This window comes from Heloderma suspectum, chromosome 2 (assembly GCF_057233095.1).
Source record: "Heloderma suspectum isolate Gila_16-S chromosome 2, 16-S_ref, whole genome shotgun sequence".
NCBI classification, from domain to species: Eukaryota; Metazoa; Chordata; class Lepidosauria; order Squamata; family Helodermatidae; genus Heloderma; species Heloderma suspectum.
The window spans coordinates 235093085-235109302 of NC_139459.1; the positions used below are offsets into that span (position 1 = coordinate 235093085).

The window sequence follows — 16218 nt, forward strand, 5'->3', positions numbered from 1 at the left end:
TGTAAATCATCCAGTTCCCCCTCATGGTTAGCAAGTACAAAGGGTGTTTTGCTTTGTTAAGCCTATGAATTATTCTGAAAAGTATCTGTAAAATGTAGCCTCACATACTACCACATATATCAGGATCCCTAACTGAATTTGAAAAGTCGGATAGGTAAACTGATATACTACAGCCAAGATCCAACAAAGGATGCAGTTAGTTCTAGAAACCCAAGAATATTTGACTTTTTGTTTCTCAAACTGCAGAGTTCCATGCCACATAACAAACTGTGCTTTTGGAACTGACTCAAAAGCAGCTTGTAATATGACATCTGGGTGTGTGGTTTTTAAAAAAGGAAAAAAATCTTACTGCATGTGCTAAAAAATCCTGGCCTTGCCTAAAACAGCTCTTTGGATCCTGGCTCATATTTTTGGTGAGCATGTGGGCTTCACATCTAATGTCAATAGCCAGTATGCAATGAAATCCCTTACCTTCTCCATTATAACCACAGATGCTTAGAGGGAGAAAAAAATGCAAATGTCAAATACGTACTCAGTGCTGAGTTCCTTTATACACTTGTGCACTATTTCTCTTGTGCTTTTAAGTAAATATAACAGCCTGGGGTCTGGCTCTTCTGCCTTCCCTGTTAGAACAACCATCTGTTTTCATTTAAAAATGGACAAATTTTAAGGTAGCTATGCTACTTACGCTTGGAATTTATTATTATGCAGAGGGATTTTTTTTAGTACCCAGAATGACAACTATTACTATAACATCACTAGTTTTTCCTCATTGTAAGGGTCTAAAGATCTTATTTAGATGCCTATGTGGTAGCTGTGATCCAGCATATACCAATGGATAACAAGTTCAGCTTGGATCTTGGAGACCCGTTTGGCATCCCACTTTGCCACAGGCTTATTCTGTGTCTTCTGGCAAGTCACTGGCCCAGTTCAGGCAATCTTCAAAAGCATGATTTTTAGAGGTTTGGGAACATGCTGCGTGCGGGCTTGTGTCCAAATTTCTTCCTCCATTTCTGGGTTTCACCTAATATAATTGTCATGACATCTAAATCAGGCAACTTTGGTTAGTGGTTATCTCCAAAATCATGGTTTGCAAAACCCACTTTGATCATTGTTTTAAATCATGGTTTGGCAGTTAGCGCTGACTGTTGTTTTCCCAATTTAGCCATCACAGCAAATCTTGGTTAGAGGAAATCTGGAAACTGAAGAAGGATGGGAGAGGTGGGACGTAGAGAGCTTGTGGCACGTTCCTGACCCTCCATATTTTGTTTGGGAGGCTTAGAATGTGATGTCTAAACAGGACCATTCTTTCTCAGCCTCAGTTGTTAAATGGGAATACAATGCCATACAAATGGCAAATAGGAAGAGGGACTGAAAGCATGTTTCTGTACCTCTGTCATCCAAGAGAACTGAATTGTTCAGTGTTCATGAGGACTAACATGAGGTTTCTGGTGCAAAATACTATTTCTACTCCCTACTTCCTCTGTATGGGTCACTTTGACTTGTGTAGCTTCCTTGCAGCTCTTTGTATGTATTACCGAAATATAACCTGTCTGCATTTGAAGATATTCTGTGAATTTTTATTGACAGTGCTGTAGATCAAGTCATGTATCATATAAAACAACAATACTGTTATTTGTATTCAATTACTTTGCAAAAGATAATCAGATAGCACTGTTGGTAGAAAGGCCAATTCACGGAAACCATAATCTTGTCATCATCTCTGGAGGTACTTTTGTTAACAATGTGGAGAATCCAATAATATATTATAGGCAGGGAGAGGACCTACAATATAAAAGCGTTGTTAGTATTGGAAATCTTAATGCTTATCTTATTCACATAGCTAAATGAATACTCTACTTTGTATTTAAATATTCATGGATGGGCAGACAGAAGGACAGATGGACACACACACCCTTGCATAGCTTGACTATGCCCAAGGCAAGAGGCAGATCAGAGTTACAGCCAACCTTTGTGTTTTCAGAAATGGAGAACAGCCATTGCCTCTCTCCAAAATGCATTGCTTGGAGTAAACCAATATCTGCAACAGCTACCACTGGCAAATTAATTGGACTGCAAATCTCCAATTTTGAGACTGGGTCTGTCTAAACTGCAGACCTCATGGGCACAAAATCTGGGCAATTTTTTTGACTTTTCTGTTTCTCTCCACATCCCCTGCTTTTTTGTACTACGTAGTCTGATGAAGCGTTCTGGAGAACTCAAAAGCTTGTACATTTTTGTAGAATTTAGGATGGTCCTAATAAAGGTCTTGCCCAACTTTGGATCTTGTTGTTTTTTTTCCTCCTTCAAGGACCAGCATGGTTATCTTTATGCCAGTTACAGAGCTTGGAGCCATATCCCTTTTATACTCTACACAAATAGGCTCATTTGGGTACTGGAATGCACCCTCCTATCTCTGCAGTCATCTTGCAGTTTGCAGTTAATTGCTGGCAAATATTTTGAGAATGTAAAATCTGAATGCCTTGCAAATGAACAGGTGGTTCTGCAGCCCATTGGGATGCAAATAAGATTGCCAACTTCTCAGTCAGCCACTGTAGGCATGCTTTCAACAGCAGTTTGGTGTGCATACGCTAGCAAGTGGTGTTTATCTCCATGCTGTGTGAAGAGCTTCTTTTGCTGTTTTTTGTACATTGCAATTGTCAAAGGTAAAAGAGCTGGCAGGGCCAGTATTCTTGGTGTTGTTTTTATCATCAGCTGGCAGCCCTATAGGGCAGAATGATTCTGATCCAAATAAATTCTGGGGAAATGCTTTAATGTAGGAGGTAGAACATTTTGTAAATCAAGGAGGCAGAGATTATGTCTGTTATAAGCACAAAACAATTATATTGCTCCATAAAAGATAATATCCAAAGGGTAGCCATTTTATTATTTTGCACTGAAGCCCACAAAGAGTCTTGTGGCACCTTAAAGACTAACAGATGTGTTCTGGCTTAAGCTTTTGTGGACTATAGTCCATTGCATCACATGCCATGGGCTATAGTCCATGAAAGCTTTAGCAGAAATAAATTGGTTAGTCTTTAAGGTGCCACAAGACTCTGTCATAAGAGTTAAGGCACCTAGGATGCCAGTATTGCACCCTGTGGAGCTCCTGTGCCTTTAATGTAGGCCTGCACAACTTGTAGCCCAAAAAGCTGGATGAAGCTTGGCAGCCATGTATGATAGCTCACTGGGGCCCAATAAACCTCCTAGTTTGGCTGCCTGACTGGAACCACAAAAATGGGTTGTGATGCACCTGGTGGGTTATAATTCATACCTGTGGGGCTGCATTCAGTTTATTGGATTGTGAGTGGTGCAGGCCTGCAAAGGTTCACAGAACAAAGTTTCGCCCACTACAGTGCTTCAGCGAATAGGTGTCTACCAAATGTACCGCTGCCATTTGGTTGTGTTACATGTACAAGATGGCCTTGCGGATAGAAGTTAACTAATCAATATGCCCTGTACTGAGGCCTAAAAGGCTGGCAGTGATCTTCTAGAGATATTGGAGCTGTGGATCGCTCTCTATAGATTGGAGATGAAGGAAAAGGTCCAAAGTGGTGAATCCAGGAAAAGGCAAGCTGAAGGGGAAAAGTTTGCTGAGTCATCTAAGTGAACTAAAAATGAAGCTAAGTCATTTTTGGAAGGGTGAATCTAAGAAAATGCACCATGTATACATTACGTGTACCTGTGTATGCATGTGCGCACCTAACGTCTGAGGATTGCACTCCGTGCATCTAATGAAGTAGGCTCTAGTCCATGAAAAGCTTATGCCATAATACAAAGGTGGGCAAACCTGTGGCCTTCCAAATATTTTGGCCTACAACTCCCATAATTCTTTACCATTGTTTACACTGGCTAGTACTGTTGGGAATTGTAGTGCAAAAAAATCTGGAGGGCCACAAGTTGCCCACCCCTGCAATAAAATATGTTTGTCTTTAGGGTGTTAACAAGATTCTTTGTTGTAGGGAAATATGAGCTGCTGTCCTCCCTATACTTATGTAGTAATGGCAGTTTTTCACCTGGTGCTGTGCATTTTGAAGTACATTCCTGCAAGAGCTGTGGTAAGTCAGATACAACAAAGCAGATGTTCCCCAGCCCAGCAGGCTAATAGCCATGTTAAACTTTGAATGAAAGAGTATTTTCCATAGTAAAACAAATCCTTTTGATAGTAATATATTTCACTTTATAGGATTGCAGTTGCTCCTTCATTATCTAGTTGCTGCTAAGAACACTATTAAATCTTGAGGGTCCAACCGAACAAATTGGTTTGAGGAGGGCACTGCTGATGACTTACATTTTCATTCCTGATGTAGAGGAGCTTCCGGTCTGGGCTAAATAAGAGGAGAAAGAAACCAATAAACAACAAGAATATTATTGTTCAGGGAAGGTTTCTGAAAGAGAAATCAATAAGATGGATCTGAAAGATACCAAGTGTGATCATTAGCAAGGGGATATGGAGAGCCCCCCCAACACAAAAAGGATGTGAACCTGTATGGTTACCATAGTGATGTTAACCACTCCCTGGCCTACCCTTTTATTTTGCAAATATCCGCTTCTCAATAGTAGTACTGAAGTGTTTACTGCTTCCTCTCTGCTAATTGCTGAGTAATGTAGTGCTGGCAAGAGGTGTCAGACTGACAGTGGGAACTGAGTTTCTCTGTTTATACTCACAAAGAGGGAGAGAGTGCTTGCATTGCTCCTTGGTACTTCAGCCAGGTTTTCTGCCATCTGCAAGGACAATTTTGAGGGGAGGAGTATAGTTCTACCTTCTGGGTAAGGTACTGTAATGGGAAAAGCATTACATGTGTGAGATTTTAGTTAGCAAGCCATTCTAACAAAGAGTCAGACATGCATGAAGGTCTGTTTAATTGGAAGCCAAACTCCATCAATACCCAACTTTTAGGCAGTATTTTGTGAAGATAGCAACATTTGCTACAGCAGGAGAGAGAAGGGTATCTTTGTTTCTCTGTACTGGCCAATATTATCCAGAAACTTACGGAAGGATGGAGGGGCCCAATGGTACTGAAAAGAAAGGTGATGTCCAGGAACTAGGGACGCCAACTTCTTTTTCCTTGCATGCCTACAGTTTGTGCCTTTAACAGCCCAAGAAAAGTAGAATTTAGTAAATGAACATTCATCCAGTATGCAGATGGTGCAATGGGGAAATGTTTATGTGCTGGATTAAAGCAGAGGTAGGCAACTTATGGCCCTTCAGATGGTTTAGCCTGCAAATCCCATCAGCTCTAGCCAACACAGCCAATGATAAGGCATGGGAGGCCTGCTAGAAAACAAACCTAGAAAACTGGAAGTATGTCCCGGTGGAACAGGAGGCAGGTGGTAGGAGAAGCTCCATTTGTGAGAAGGTGGCAAGTGCCAGAACAGTCCAATGAAAGATGCAAAGACATGCTTGTATCTGGGATCAAAGCTAATGAGGGCTATATGTTTTCAACTTTTCACTATTCTTCAGCAATTTCACCAGATTATCTAATGGATAGAGGAAGCCCTCAAAACCTGAGGGCTTCAAGAGAACTCTTCTTCTCCTCCCTCATAGCCACTGTACATGGCAAGAGCACTGCCGCTTGGAGCTCTTTGCATGTTATTTTAATCTACAGATCTCTTTTCTGCACACCAGTCTGACTTGCATATTCAGAAAGGCAAAACCTTTCTTGTCTCAACAAACCATAGCAAGAAGCGAGCAATCAGTTTGAGCACGATGCCATTCTCCTCCTCCCCACTTTTCACATGCTTGATGACAGAAGAGACTTCTTAGTTTCTTAAACTGGGGTTTTCCAATTCTTGTGACATCCAGATCTACAAACATGATCTGATGATGTCTCAGCGCGCCATCACATCAGAACTGGGCCAAATTGGTGGATAAAAACTACAGGGTAAAAAGGCTGACGTAGTGAGGCCCTACCAAATAGATAGCTCTAAGCAGAATTAAGAGAAAAATAATTCCAAATTGAAATCCCCATGAATATAATAACATGTTACGACTCTACAATCTTTCCACAGTTGTCAAACAAATCTTTAGTTGTAGCTCCAGGCCAGCCCTCTGAACCTGCATAGTTTGGAAGCAGTTTTCAAGCTGACTTTTTGAATGGCTGGAGTGAGGAGGGAGATGATACTTGAACCCCTCCATCCCAGAACCCGTTGTCCCCAGGCCCTGGTGTGGGAGACAAGCGTCGTCTAATGTTGTTTCTTATTGCAGCTTCTTTTCCTGTTCCATAAAACTCAAGTCAAAGGAGCACTGGCTCAAACAGCACTCGACAAAAGGCTTGCATTAATACTTTGTGGTGACTGTTTTTGGAAATCCATCCTGGAAATAATCTCCTTGCGCACCAGCTCTGTTCAGTTCTGGAAAGTTACTGTGATGAATCCAACCACCTCCCTGCCTCGCCCCCTGCCCTTTTCTGGAAAGATACTTGAACAAAGTATCCTACAAGCTAGGCTTCAGCAGTATGCGAACCGAGAACTACTGGAAGTACAAGCTGGGTTTAGAAGAGGCAGAGGAACTAGAGATCAAATCGCCAACATTCGCTGCATCATGGAGAAAGCAAGAGAATTCCAGAAAAACGTCTATTTCTGCTTCATTGACTACGCTAAAGCCTTTGATTGTGTGGATCACAACAAACTGTGGCAAATTCTTAAAGAGATGGGAGTACCAGACCACCTTACCTGTCTCCTGAGAAACCTGTACGAGGGTCAAGAAGCAACAGTAAGAACCAGACATGGAACAACCGATTGGTTCAAAATTGGGAAAGGAGTACGACAAGGCTGCATATTGTCACCCTGCTTATTTAACTTATATGCAGAGTACATCATGAGAAATGCCAGGTTGGATGAATCAGAGGTCGGAATTAAGATTGCTGGGAGAATTATCAACAACCTCCGATATGCAGACGATACCACCCAAATGGCAGAAAGTGAAGAGGATCTCAAGAGCCTCTTGTTGAGGGTGAAAGAGGAGAGTGCAAAAGCTGGTTTGAAACTCAACATTAAAAAAACTAAGATCATGGCATCTGGCCCCATCACTTCCTGGCATATAGAAGGGGAAGAAATGGCAGCAGTGACAGATTTTACTTTCTTGGGCTCCAAGATCACCGCAGACAGTGAGTGTAGCCATGAAATTAAAAGACGCTTGCTCCTTGGGAGGAAAGCTATGGCCAACCTAGACAGCATAGTAAGAAGCAGAGACATCACCTTGCCGACAAAGGTCCGTCTAATCAAAGCTATGGTTTTCCCAGTAGTAATGTATGGCTGTGAGAGCTGGACTATAAGGAAGGCTGAGCGCCGAAGAATTGATGCTTTCGAACTGTGGTGCTGGAGAAGACTCTTACAAGTGCCCTGGACTGCAAGGAGGTCAAATCAGTCCATCCTAAAGGAAATCAACCCTGAGTGCTCATTGGAAGGACAGATAATGAAGCTGAAGCTGAAATATTTTGGCCACGTAATGCGAAGAGAAAACTCCCTGGAAAAGACCCTGATGCTGGGAAAGACTGAAGGCAAAAGGAGAAGGGGACGGCAGAGGATGAGATGGCTAGATAGCATCACGGATGCAATGAATATGAACTTGAGCACGCTCTGGGAGAGAGCGCAGGACAGGAAGGCCTGGCGTGCTGTGGTCCATGGGGTCACGAAGAGTCGGACACGACTGAACGACTGAACAACAACAACAACAACAACTTGAACAAAGAACAGGTCAGGCCTGGCAAGCTGACTCTCCAGCCTCACCTTCCCCTCCCCCTTAACTCAGTTTATGTAAAGGAAGTACAGTAGAAATCACCTGGAGGATGCCTGACCGTCCTCCCCAGGCTATTGATGGGTCAGTTTGAATTTCCCACGCTGGGAACTCCCCAGCCCCATAGAAATGCTTGGGGCCTTTGCAGTGCCCGCTGCAGGTTTTTGAGGGCCCTTAGGCAAGACACACTCAGCAGGCCCCTCCCTCAGTGAGTCTGCCTTCTCACCACCACCAGCTGCTGTTGTTCCTCATTCACTTTCTCATCATTGCTACTGCTTGTTTGCTTGCTTGCTTGATAACGCAGAGAGCCAGGGAGAAAGCAGGCAGTGGCATCTACTGCTCCTCCTTCTCAGATCCATGTTTGTCTGGGCCAGAGTAGAGGCAGGTGAACAAGCAAGTTGCAATAGCGAAGAGGAGGAGCACTTCCAGAAGACTGTTGTCAATGGGCCCCTGCTGAGTGTGGGCCCTTGGCAGGTGCCCAACCATGCCTACCCTTCATGCTGGCCCTGGCTCTTTTCTCGGTCTTCCAGTGGAAAGTAAAGAGGCAACATCTACCTAGCTATGCCAGGAAGACCAGGTATGGCTGCCATCCCTGCCCTCACCTGTTAACTGCTTTGGTGATTTACTCTTAGGATTCTGATAAGTAAGTTTTAGTGAGCTAGGTTGAGGTTTCATTTTATTTCTAAAACAATGGACTATTCCTCTCTGCTTCATTCCTTAATAAATATTTTGGATTGGAAACTGGAGTTGATTTGATTCTCTTGTCTAGCCTGGATGTTGGCCAACTCATATACTGGACTCCTTGCAGATTGTTAAGGAGTTTAAAGGAAGCTCTTAAAAGGGGCCCATCCTTCTCTATATGTAAAAGCCATAAGCCTGTCTTCTCCTGTGGGCAGGAGAAGGGATATTAAAAAGACACGGGAGTGCTAATGGTGCTACTTCTGAGGAATATAGACAAAAGGTGTCTTGCAGCTTGTCCTACTTCACAGGGTGGAGGTGCAGACATACCAGTTCAACCCAGCTGAATTTTCTGACAGGCAAAAGTGTTGTCTTCAGTACGGAAACAATCACAGCTAACAAAAGTTCCTGTCTCCTGATATTCCCAGTGAAACATCAAACGGAAAATGTTTCCTTGTTTTAATTTTATTCCTCAGGTTAAAAATCTACACTCTAACCTCCTCAGTCCCCATGGGAAGAATTAAAATGGAGGCCACTGAAGGACTGAAATTAGTTTGAGTACCGGTGATGTATGAATAATTAAGAGCAAAGAGAGAGGTTAGCTTGGATTATCCCTGTATGTAGGTAGGTCACAGTGACTCAAAGCAATGCAGTGCTGGCAATGCCCAAGCAAAAGTTAACCTTTTCAAACTGGCCGAGTACAAAACCAGGTATTCATTTTAACACAAGAGACTGAAAGGTTGGTACCAGAAGCAATGTGTTCCTATTGCTATTTCTATACCCTGTCTCTGGAAACAAAATTGTCAAGAAAGAAACAGTGAATTTCTCTACAGACATGTGCCCATTTTGCTCCTACAGGCACATCTTCCATCTCAAAAAGCAGAACCTGTTATCCGGTGCCAGAAGAGCACCAGTTGTGATACACAATAGTAGAACAGTTCACCCTCTGTATGAGGCAGGAGAATGGATTTGGGTTAGCAACTGAAAACTGTTAAGATTGATGATGAAATCATAGTTGTTGAAAGTTCTTTGTGCATTTCAGGAAGACTGGTTAGACCTCAGGTCTTTGCTGTTTCTGGCGCAGCCGGGCCTCCTACATCACAAAATACCCTCATTCATCAAATGCAGAAGGAGCTTGACATTGTATACAAAAGGCTCCTCTTCCTGGCTTTCCAGGCTTGGCTGCCCTCCATATTACAAAAACCCAGCTCAGGCCCTGCTCTGTGTGGGTAGAAAGAAAACATCTCAGAGCCAGCTTCAGCTGCTCATTTCACCAGGCACTCATTATCATTAGATATTATACCATTATCATTCATTCTTTGTATTATTTAATCATCTATCATGCATTTACTCTGGATGATTATTGTTGAGAAGCCCTCCTCTCTGGCTCCTATGCTAAGACAGAAAGATCCAGTACTTGTAACATTTGTGGTTTATCAGAGGCCTTTTAATTAAAAAAAAAAAACCCAGGCTGTGGCATCAGCTGTCTATGCTCGTGTGAAAATTTTGGCTTCTGTGTGTGTGTATATGTGTGTGTGTGTGTGTGTGTGTGTGTATACAGTATATATAGAGTCCTCCTCAATCCAGATCAGCTTACTTGGGGAAGTTGGATATCTATCCCAGGAGCCAAAGAACTCTCCCACCCTAGGTAACCAGCTACTTAATTATGTCAGGGGGAGCGGGACACAGAGCAAGTATAAAAAGTAGCTAGCAAAGTAGGCTATGACCTGGTTCCCGTGTAATGACAACCCATCAGTTAAAAAACCTTTATGTTTGGTGGCATGAGATTAACCAAAGGTTCAGAACCTTGGTCAGAATGGACATTTGAACAAGGTAATTAAAAGGAGGGAGTCACATCACATAGTTGATTTGCCAGTGCCACTTCAGCTTTGGTTGTGAATACAGACTTTCAGGGACCTCTTATGGTCACAAAGTGGGCAATCTAGGAATACCATGGGTTGGATCCAGACTTACTCATTTAGCAGGGGAGGAGAGGACACACAAGTCCCATTCCACAAGCAGTCCCAACATCATCTGGACCACCACCCCATAAACTCCATACTAAAAGCTTCATCTGGAAGCATTCTTAGAGAAGACTGATTGAAATCAATGAGACTTGTTAGTCATTAGGACCAACTTAAGTCTCCTTGACTTCAGTGGGTCTTCTCTAAGTATGACTAAATCTGAATCCAGCCCTTTTTGTGCAGTGTAACACTGTCATTGCACATAACATGTGATGTGGACAGTACACAATTCCATGAACTGGCCACTTCCAAAAGGGCTGGTGAGAAGCAAGTGTAGCATGTATACAGTTGCACCCACCCATTTCATATTGTGTATGTGCTGGTGGATGCACCTGTGGACTTGTACCACCTGAGATGGATTGAGGCTTAGTCATTCTTAGAGCAGACCCAAATGAAATCAATGAGACTTAAGCCTAACTTAAGTTCCATGGATTTCAGTAGGTCTATTCTAAGAGTCTGCTTCCAAAAGTCAATGTGTGGTATTCTTAAAATTGCCAACCATGTGAATTGTCTGTAATCCTCTACTGAATTATCAGTGGACTAAAAGTGGGCTTTATGTGTAGGAGTAAATATGTACAGAACCATAGTCTAAGCCTTTAAATCAGGGGTGGGCAACACATGGCCCACAGGCCACATGCAGCCACCCCTGGTCATTTTTGTTGCCCCTGCTGTCACCACCACCGCCACTGCCAATTTGCAACAGCAGCAGCAGCAAAACTCATGCTGATTTAGCAGGGAGTGCAGAATTGTGTTGCTGGAAGTGCAATTCTGTTTGGAAGCAACATGCATGCTCCATGCGTGCCTTGTTTCTCTGTTAAATTGGTGTGCTTTTTGCTGCTGCTGCACCACATTTGGCAGCAGGTGAGGGTTGGGGTGTAACTCCTATAGATTCCAGCAGGGCAGGGCAGCCTCCTGACCTCTAGAAGTTGCTCACCTCTGGCCTAAATTTTTTATACAGGCCAAATATTTCATTTTATAGTTTATTTTAAATCCCTATAGCCAAAAGTGGGCGGCTGAGGGACTTGCATGTGAAATTCAGCAATGTCTATCTTTCTTTTGCAAAATAGCTTCCATAGTAAGCCATGACAACCTCACTACAGCAGTGATTCTGAAGAGAGTTACTTGGAAATTCAGGAATCAATGTAACCTGCTTGGATATATTTAGACAGAATGGGGGAATGCAGTCTCTTTTGAAAAAAAACTTGCAGTTCAGTTCTTGTTCTTTCCCACCAGGTGGCACTATTTCATATAGCATAGCCTTATTTTAATTGCTACACAAATAATGAGCTTTCAAAGTACATACAATTTTGAAATTACTTCAAGATATTAAACAGAATCAGTGACAGGTCTCATTTCAAGCCTGGGTTTGGGAAGGAAACTGTTTTGGTCACCCTGTACTAGGAGAGGAACAGGGGGAGTGGGACTCTGTTGTAGGGCCAGCCCTATCATGAGGCAGAATGAGGCAGTTGCCTCAGGCGGCCAATGTTGGTGACAGGGCAGCAGCTCCCCATCATTTCCCCTGAGTCCCCTAAGCTAGCCTTCCCTGCTTCCCCTACACTAGCCTGCTGCCCCCTGGTGTGCTGGAGGAAGCTGTCCTGTCACCAGTGTTTAAATAAGAATCACTTGCAAGTCTAGTTGGATTCTTTATGTGGAATGGAAGAGGGTGTGTGTCCTCTTGTCATTTGCCTGAAGCAGCAAAGTATTTTCAGCCAGCCCTGCCCTGTTGATTCTTCCAGATCTCTCAGGGTGGCTTTCAGTACCATCAACCGTGATATCCTTGTGGACTGCCTTTCTGAGTTAGGGGACAGGGACACTGCATACGTTCCTATCCCCTATGGCTCTACGTTCATACTATTGTTTTGAAATAAGGATGTATGTATGAAGGGGTTCACTTGTGAAGAGGAAGATGTGTGTCTTTACTCTCTGCTAGAGCCAGGGAAGAGAGAGTTATTTGTTTCGCCTTTTACAGTTAGCGTCTTCATACTTCAGTCCTTGTGTCCAAAAAAAACACAAAAATCCACCTTTAAACTTCTACCTCACAAAAATCTGTTCCTTCACAGTGGTTCCGTGCTTTCCTGGTGGGTCAGCTTCCTGAGGACAATTCTAATTGTCCTCAGCAAGCTGCAGTGGCCCCTCTCTGAGACTTCCCGCTCCAGACTTTCTGTTTGCCTTACCCAGCTGCTTCCCCCTCTGGAACCTGAGGGCCAAAGCAGATCTTCTGAAAATATGTAGCAGTTTTGATGAGGTTAATTGCAGGATGGTGGTGGTGCACAGTCTTCATCACAGACACTACAGGCAGGGAAGAGAGGCTTATGCAGTGGTGTAATAGAGCCTGCGCTCACAGGGTTGCACACACAGGTCTCGCTCACAGGGTTGAAGCACAGGATTAGCAGGGACTGCTGCCTTCATCTGCCATCCCCCTCAGGCTTCCCTGTTCCCTCTGAGCTTACAATCTTCAGAGTAGCTGATATATTGTTCCTGTTGTAATGCAAAGTATTTTGCGGTGGCTTGGTCCTGAATGGACAATTGAGACACATTTGCTTGACAAAAGGGCTGCTCCTCCTGGAGATGAAAACTTCCAGAACTTGTGTGTTGATATGGATCAACACAACTGCTTACTTTTTTCTTTTTCTTTTACTTCTCATGGGGGCTGGGGCTATGGAGACTGTCATGCTGAGGACCTGTGCTTCAAAATATTCCACTACACCAGTAGGTTTATGTCTTTACTTCCCAGCGCAACTGGGAGTCTAAATCCTCCCTGTGTGGCTAGAATGCAGAGGAAAAAGATTCCCATTGGTGCTAATGGGACTCCCCCCACTCATGTTCTAGCTGTATGGGGGTGGGGATTTAGACTGCACTGGGGAATAAAGGCATAAGCCTCCTCACTTTGTAGACAGCATTTGTGATAAGGTTTGCCTCCATGCGTGCCTGTAATTTTCCACTTCATTCCATTACTCATGCAATGTGGCTGGGAGACTCCTATTTGTCCTCATGGAAATGGCACTATGGGCTTCCTCAGGGTTCATTTTTGTCTGGCCTGATTTTAACACCTACATGAAACCATGGGGTGAGGTGGTCAGGGGTTGTGAGTTACAGTGTCATCAGTATGCAGCTGACACCCAACTCTATTTCTCCTTTTCTTCAGATCCAACAGGGGAGGAGCTGATGTCTGTAAAGGCTGGCTCCAATAAGTCACAAATAAACTGTGAAGCTTAATCCACGTAAGAGCGCTGATGTTAGAGAGGAACTTGCTAGGGAATCTGAATTGGGCTGCGCTGTCCTGTAAAGATCAGGTTCGAAGTTTGGGGATCTTCTGGACCCAGCATTGAGACTTGATTCTTAAGTGGCAGTTGTGGCCTGGGGCATCTTTTATTAGCTTCAGCCAATATACCATTATGCCCTCTGCTGGAAAATAAAGATTTATCCATGGTCATTCATGCTTTAATGTCCCAGGCTGGACTACTACAGTGCATTCTGTGTGGGATTTGAAATGGTTTGGTAACTTCAGCTAGTGCAAAATGCTGCTGCCTGTGGTTTGACTGGTTCAGGCTAGTACACTTGTATGTCACCAATTTTAGAATAATTGTGTTTGCTGCCAGTTTGTTTCTGGACCCAATTCTAGGAGCTGGTTTCATCCTTTAAAGCTATATAAAGTCAGGGCCAGAAATATTGGAACAAGGATAACTGTTTTGGCAGTTGGCCTCTGTACACCACCACATTGAAGTTGAAAGGAAACACACCCAGATGGGAGCGAAGTCAGGACTTTCAGCTGTAATACAAAGGGTTTGACAAAAGTGGGGCACTAACCATTCAGGAAGTATAGCCAGTGGCAAACACACACACCCATCGTTGGTGGCTCATAAGTCATGGAACGAATGGCTGACAAGCAGCTGCATGGCCAGGTGTGGCCTGTTTCCTGGGGACCCCATGACCAATCAAGCAGATAAAAGGTCTGGAGGTGGTTCTGAAGCTGTTCACTGGAACTCCCAACATGAGGTCCAAAAAGGTGTCCTTGCGAGTGAAGGAGGCCATCATTAGGCTGAGGAAACAACATAAACCCATCAGAGAGATAGCGAAAACATTGGGAGTGGCCAATACAACAGTTTGGAACATCCTGAAAAAGAAGGAATTAACTGGCAAGCTCAGCAACAGCAAAAGGCCTGGAAGACCATGGAAGACAACTAAAGTGGATGACCGCAGAATTCTGCTCATGGTGAAGAGGAACCCTTTCACAACATCTAGCCAGGTCAAGAATGCTCTTGCGGAGGTAGGCATGTCATTGCCAACATCTACAGTCAAGAGACGGCTTTATGAATGTAAATACAGAGGCTTCACAACAAGGTGCAAACCACTGGTAACGCTCAAGAACAGACAGGCCAGATTAGCCTTTGCCAGCAAACACCTAAAAAAGCCTGCCCAGTTCTGGAATAAGATTCTTTGGACTGATGAAACCAAGATGAACTTGTACCAGAATGATGGGAAGAGAAAAGTATGGAGAAGGAAAGGAACAGCTCATGATCCGAAGCATACCACATCATCTGTCAAACATGATGGAGGCAGTGTTATGGCATGGGCATGTATGGCTGCCAATGGAACCGGGTCACTGGTGTTTACTGATGACCTGACTGCTGATCAAAGCAGCAGGATGAATTCTAAAGTGTATAGGGCTATACTTTCTGCTCAGATTCAGCCGAATGCTGCCAAACTGATAGGACGCTGCTTCATATTGCAGATGGATAATGACCCAAAACATACAGCAAAAGCTACCCAAGAGTTTCTCCAGGCAAAGAAGTGGGATGTTCTTCAATGGCCAAGTCAGTCACCTGATCTCAACCCAATAGAGCATGCTTTCACTTACTGAAGACAAGACTGAAGGCAGAAAGACCCACAAACAAGCAGCAGCTGAAGGCAGCTGCAGTAAAGGCCTGGCAAAGCATCTCAAGGGAGGAAACTCAGCATTTGGTCATGCCCATGGGTTCCAGGCTTCAGGCAGTCATTGACTGCAGAGGATTTTCATCCAGGTATTAAAGGCGATCCTTAAGTCTGAAATGATGTTGGTTTGTTGGTTTGTTCCATTACCTCTGAGCTATTGCAGGGAAACCTCCTCCTATATGATCACACACACACACACACTGCTGACAATTGAGATTTTCAGATAAGATCCTCCAGATTCCATCTTACATTAAGCCAGACTGGCCTCCATGAGGAGCAGGGCCTTTTCTGTCATGGCCCCAGTATTATGGAATTCTTTCCCTTAAGAGATTTGTATGGCCCTGCTAGCTTTCTGGAGAAAGGTTAAGACCTATGTCTTTCAGATACCCTATAGGGCAAAATCCTATACATGGCTAGCTGGGGCATGCTGGGAGTTGTAGGACTTTTTTCTGTCTAAACATGCATAGGATTTCACAACTGATTTAGACTGAAATCCTATATCCACTTAACCTGGGATTAAGCTTCAATGAACTCAATGGAATATACTTTTGAATAGGCATGTATAGGATTGCGATGTTACTGTTGTTTTCTGTTGCCTTTATACTATTTTGTATCTTGTTTTAAATACGATTTTTATGTATTTTTTTTTTCTTATTTTGTTCACCACTTTGGAATTTTTATGAAAAGTAGCATATACATTTTTGTTATTAACAGTTTATTAGTTTCTTTTTTCATTTTCCAAACAAACAGTTTCCCTTCTCTTCCCCACTGCCCCCATTCCTTCCCCTTTAGGTTCCCCTCTCCCTTCTTTGTATCATCCTGTATTTAAAGAGTAAATGTTTCATG

General features: G+C 43.5%; 1 protein-coding gene across 7 annotated transcripts in view; it reads left to right on the top strand.

The window, feature by feature from the left end:
* FABP6 (fatty acid binding protein 6) overlaps nucleotides 1-16218 on the top strand; it is a 46320-nt gene that overhangs the window by 8803 nt on the left and 21299 nt on the right. The window contains exons 2-3 of one of the 7 annotated variants that reach the window (XM_084838576.1): nucleotides 3963-4058; nucleotides 6209-8470. The exons of the other annotated variants lie outside the window; for them this stretch is intronic. Coding sequence (XP_084694702.1) covers nucleotides 3969-4058; nucleotides 6209-7663 — 1545 coding nt within the window. The 5' untranslated portion in view covers nucleotides 3963-3968 and the 3' untranslated portion in view covers nucleotides 7664-8470. Of the gene's footprint in view, nucleotides 1-3962; nucleotides 4059-6208; nucleotides 8471-16218 lie in introns of those variants that run through there. 7 annotated transcript variants of the gene reach the window in all.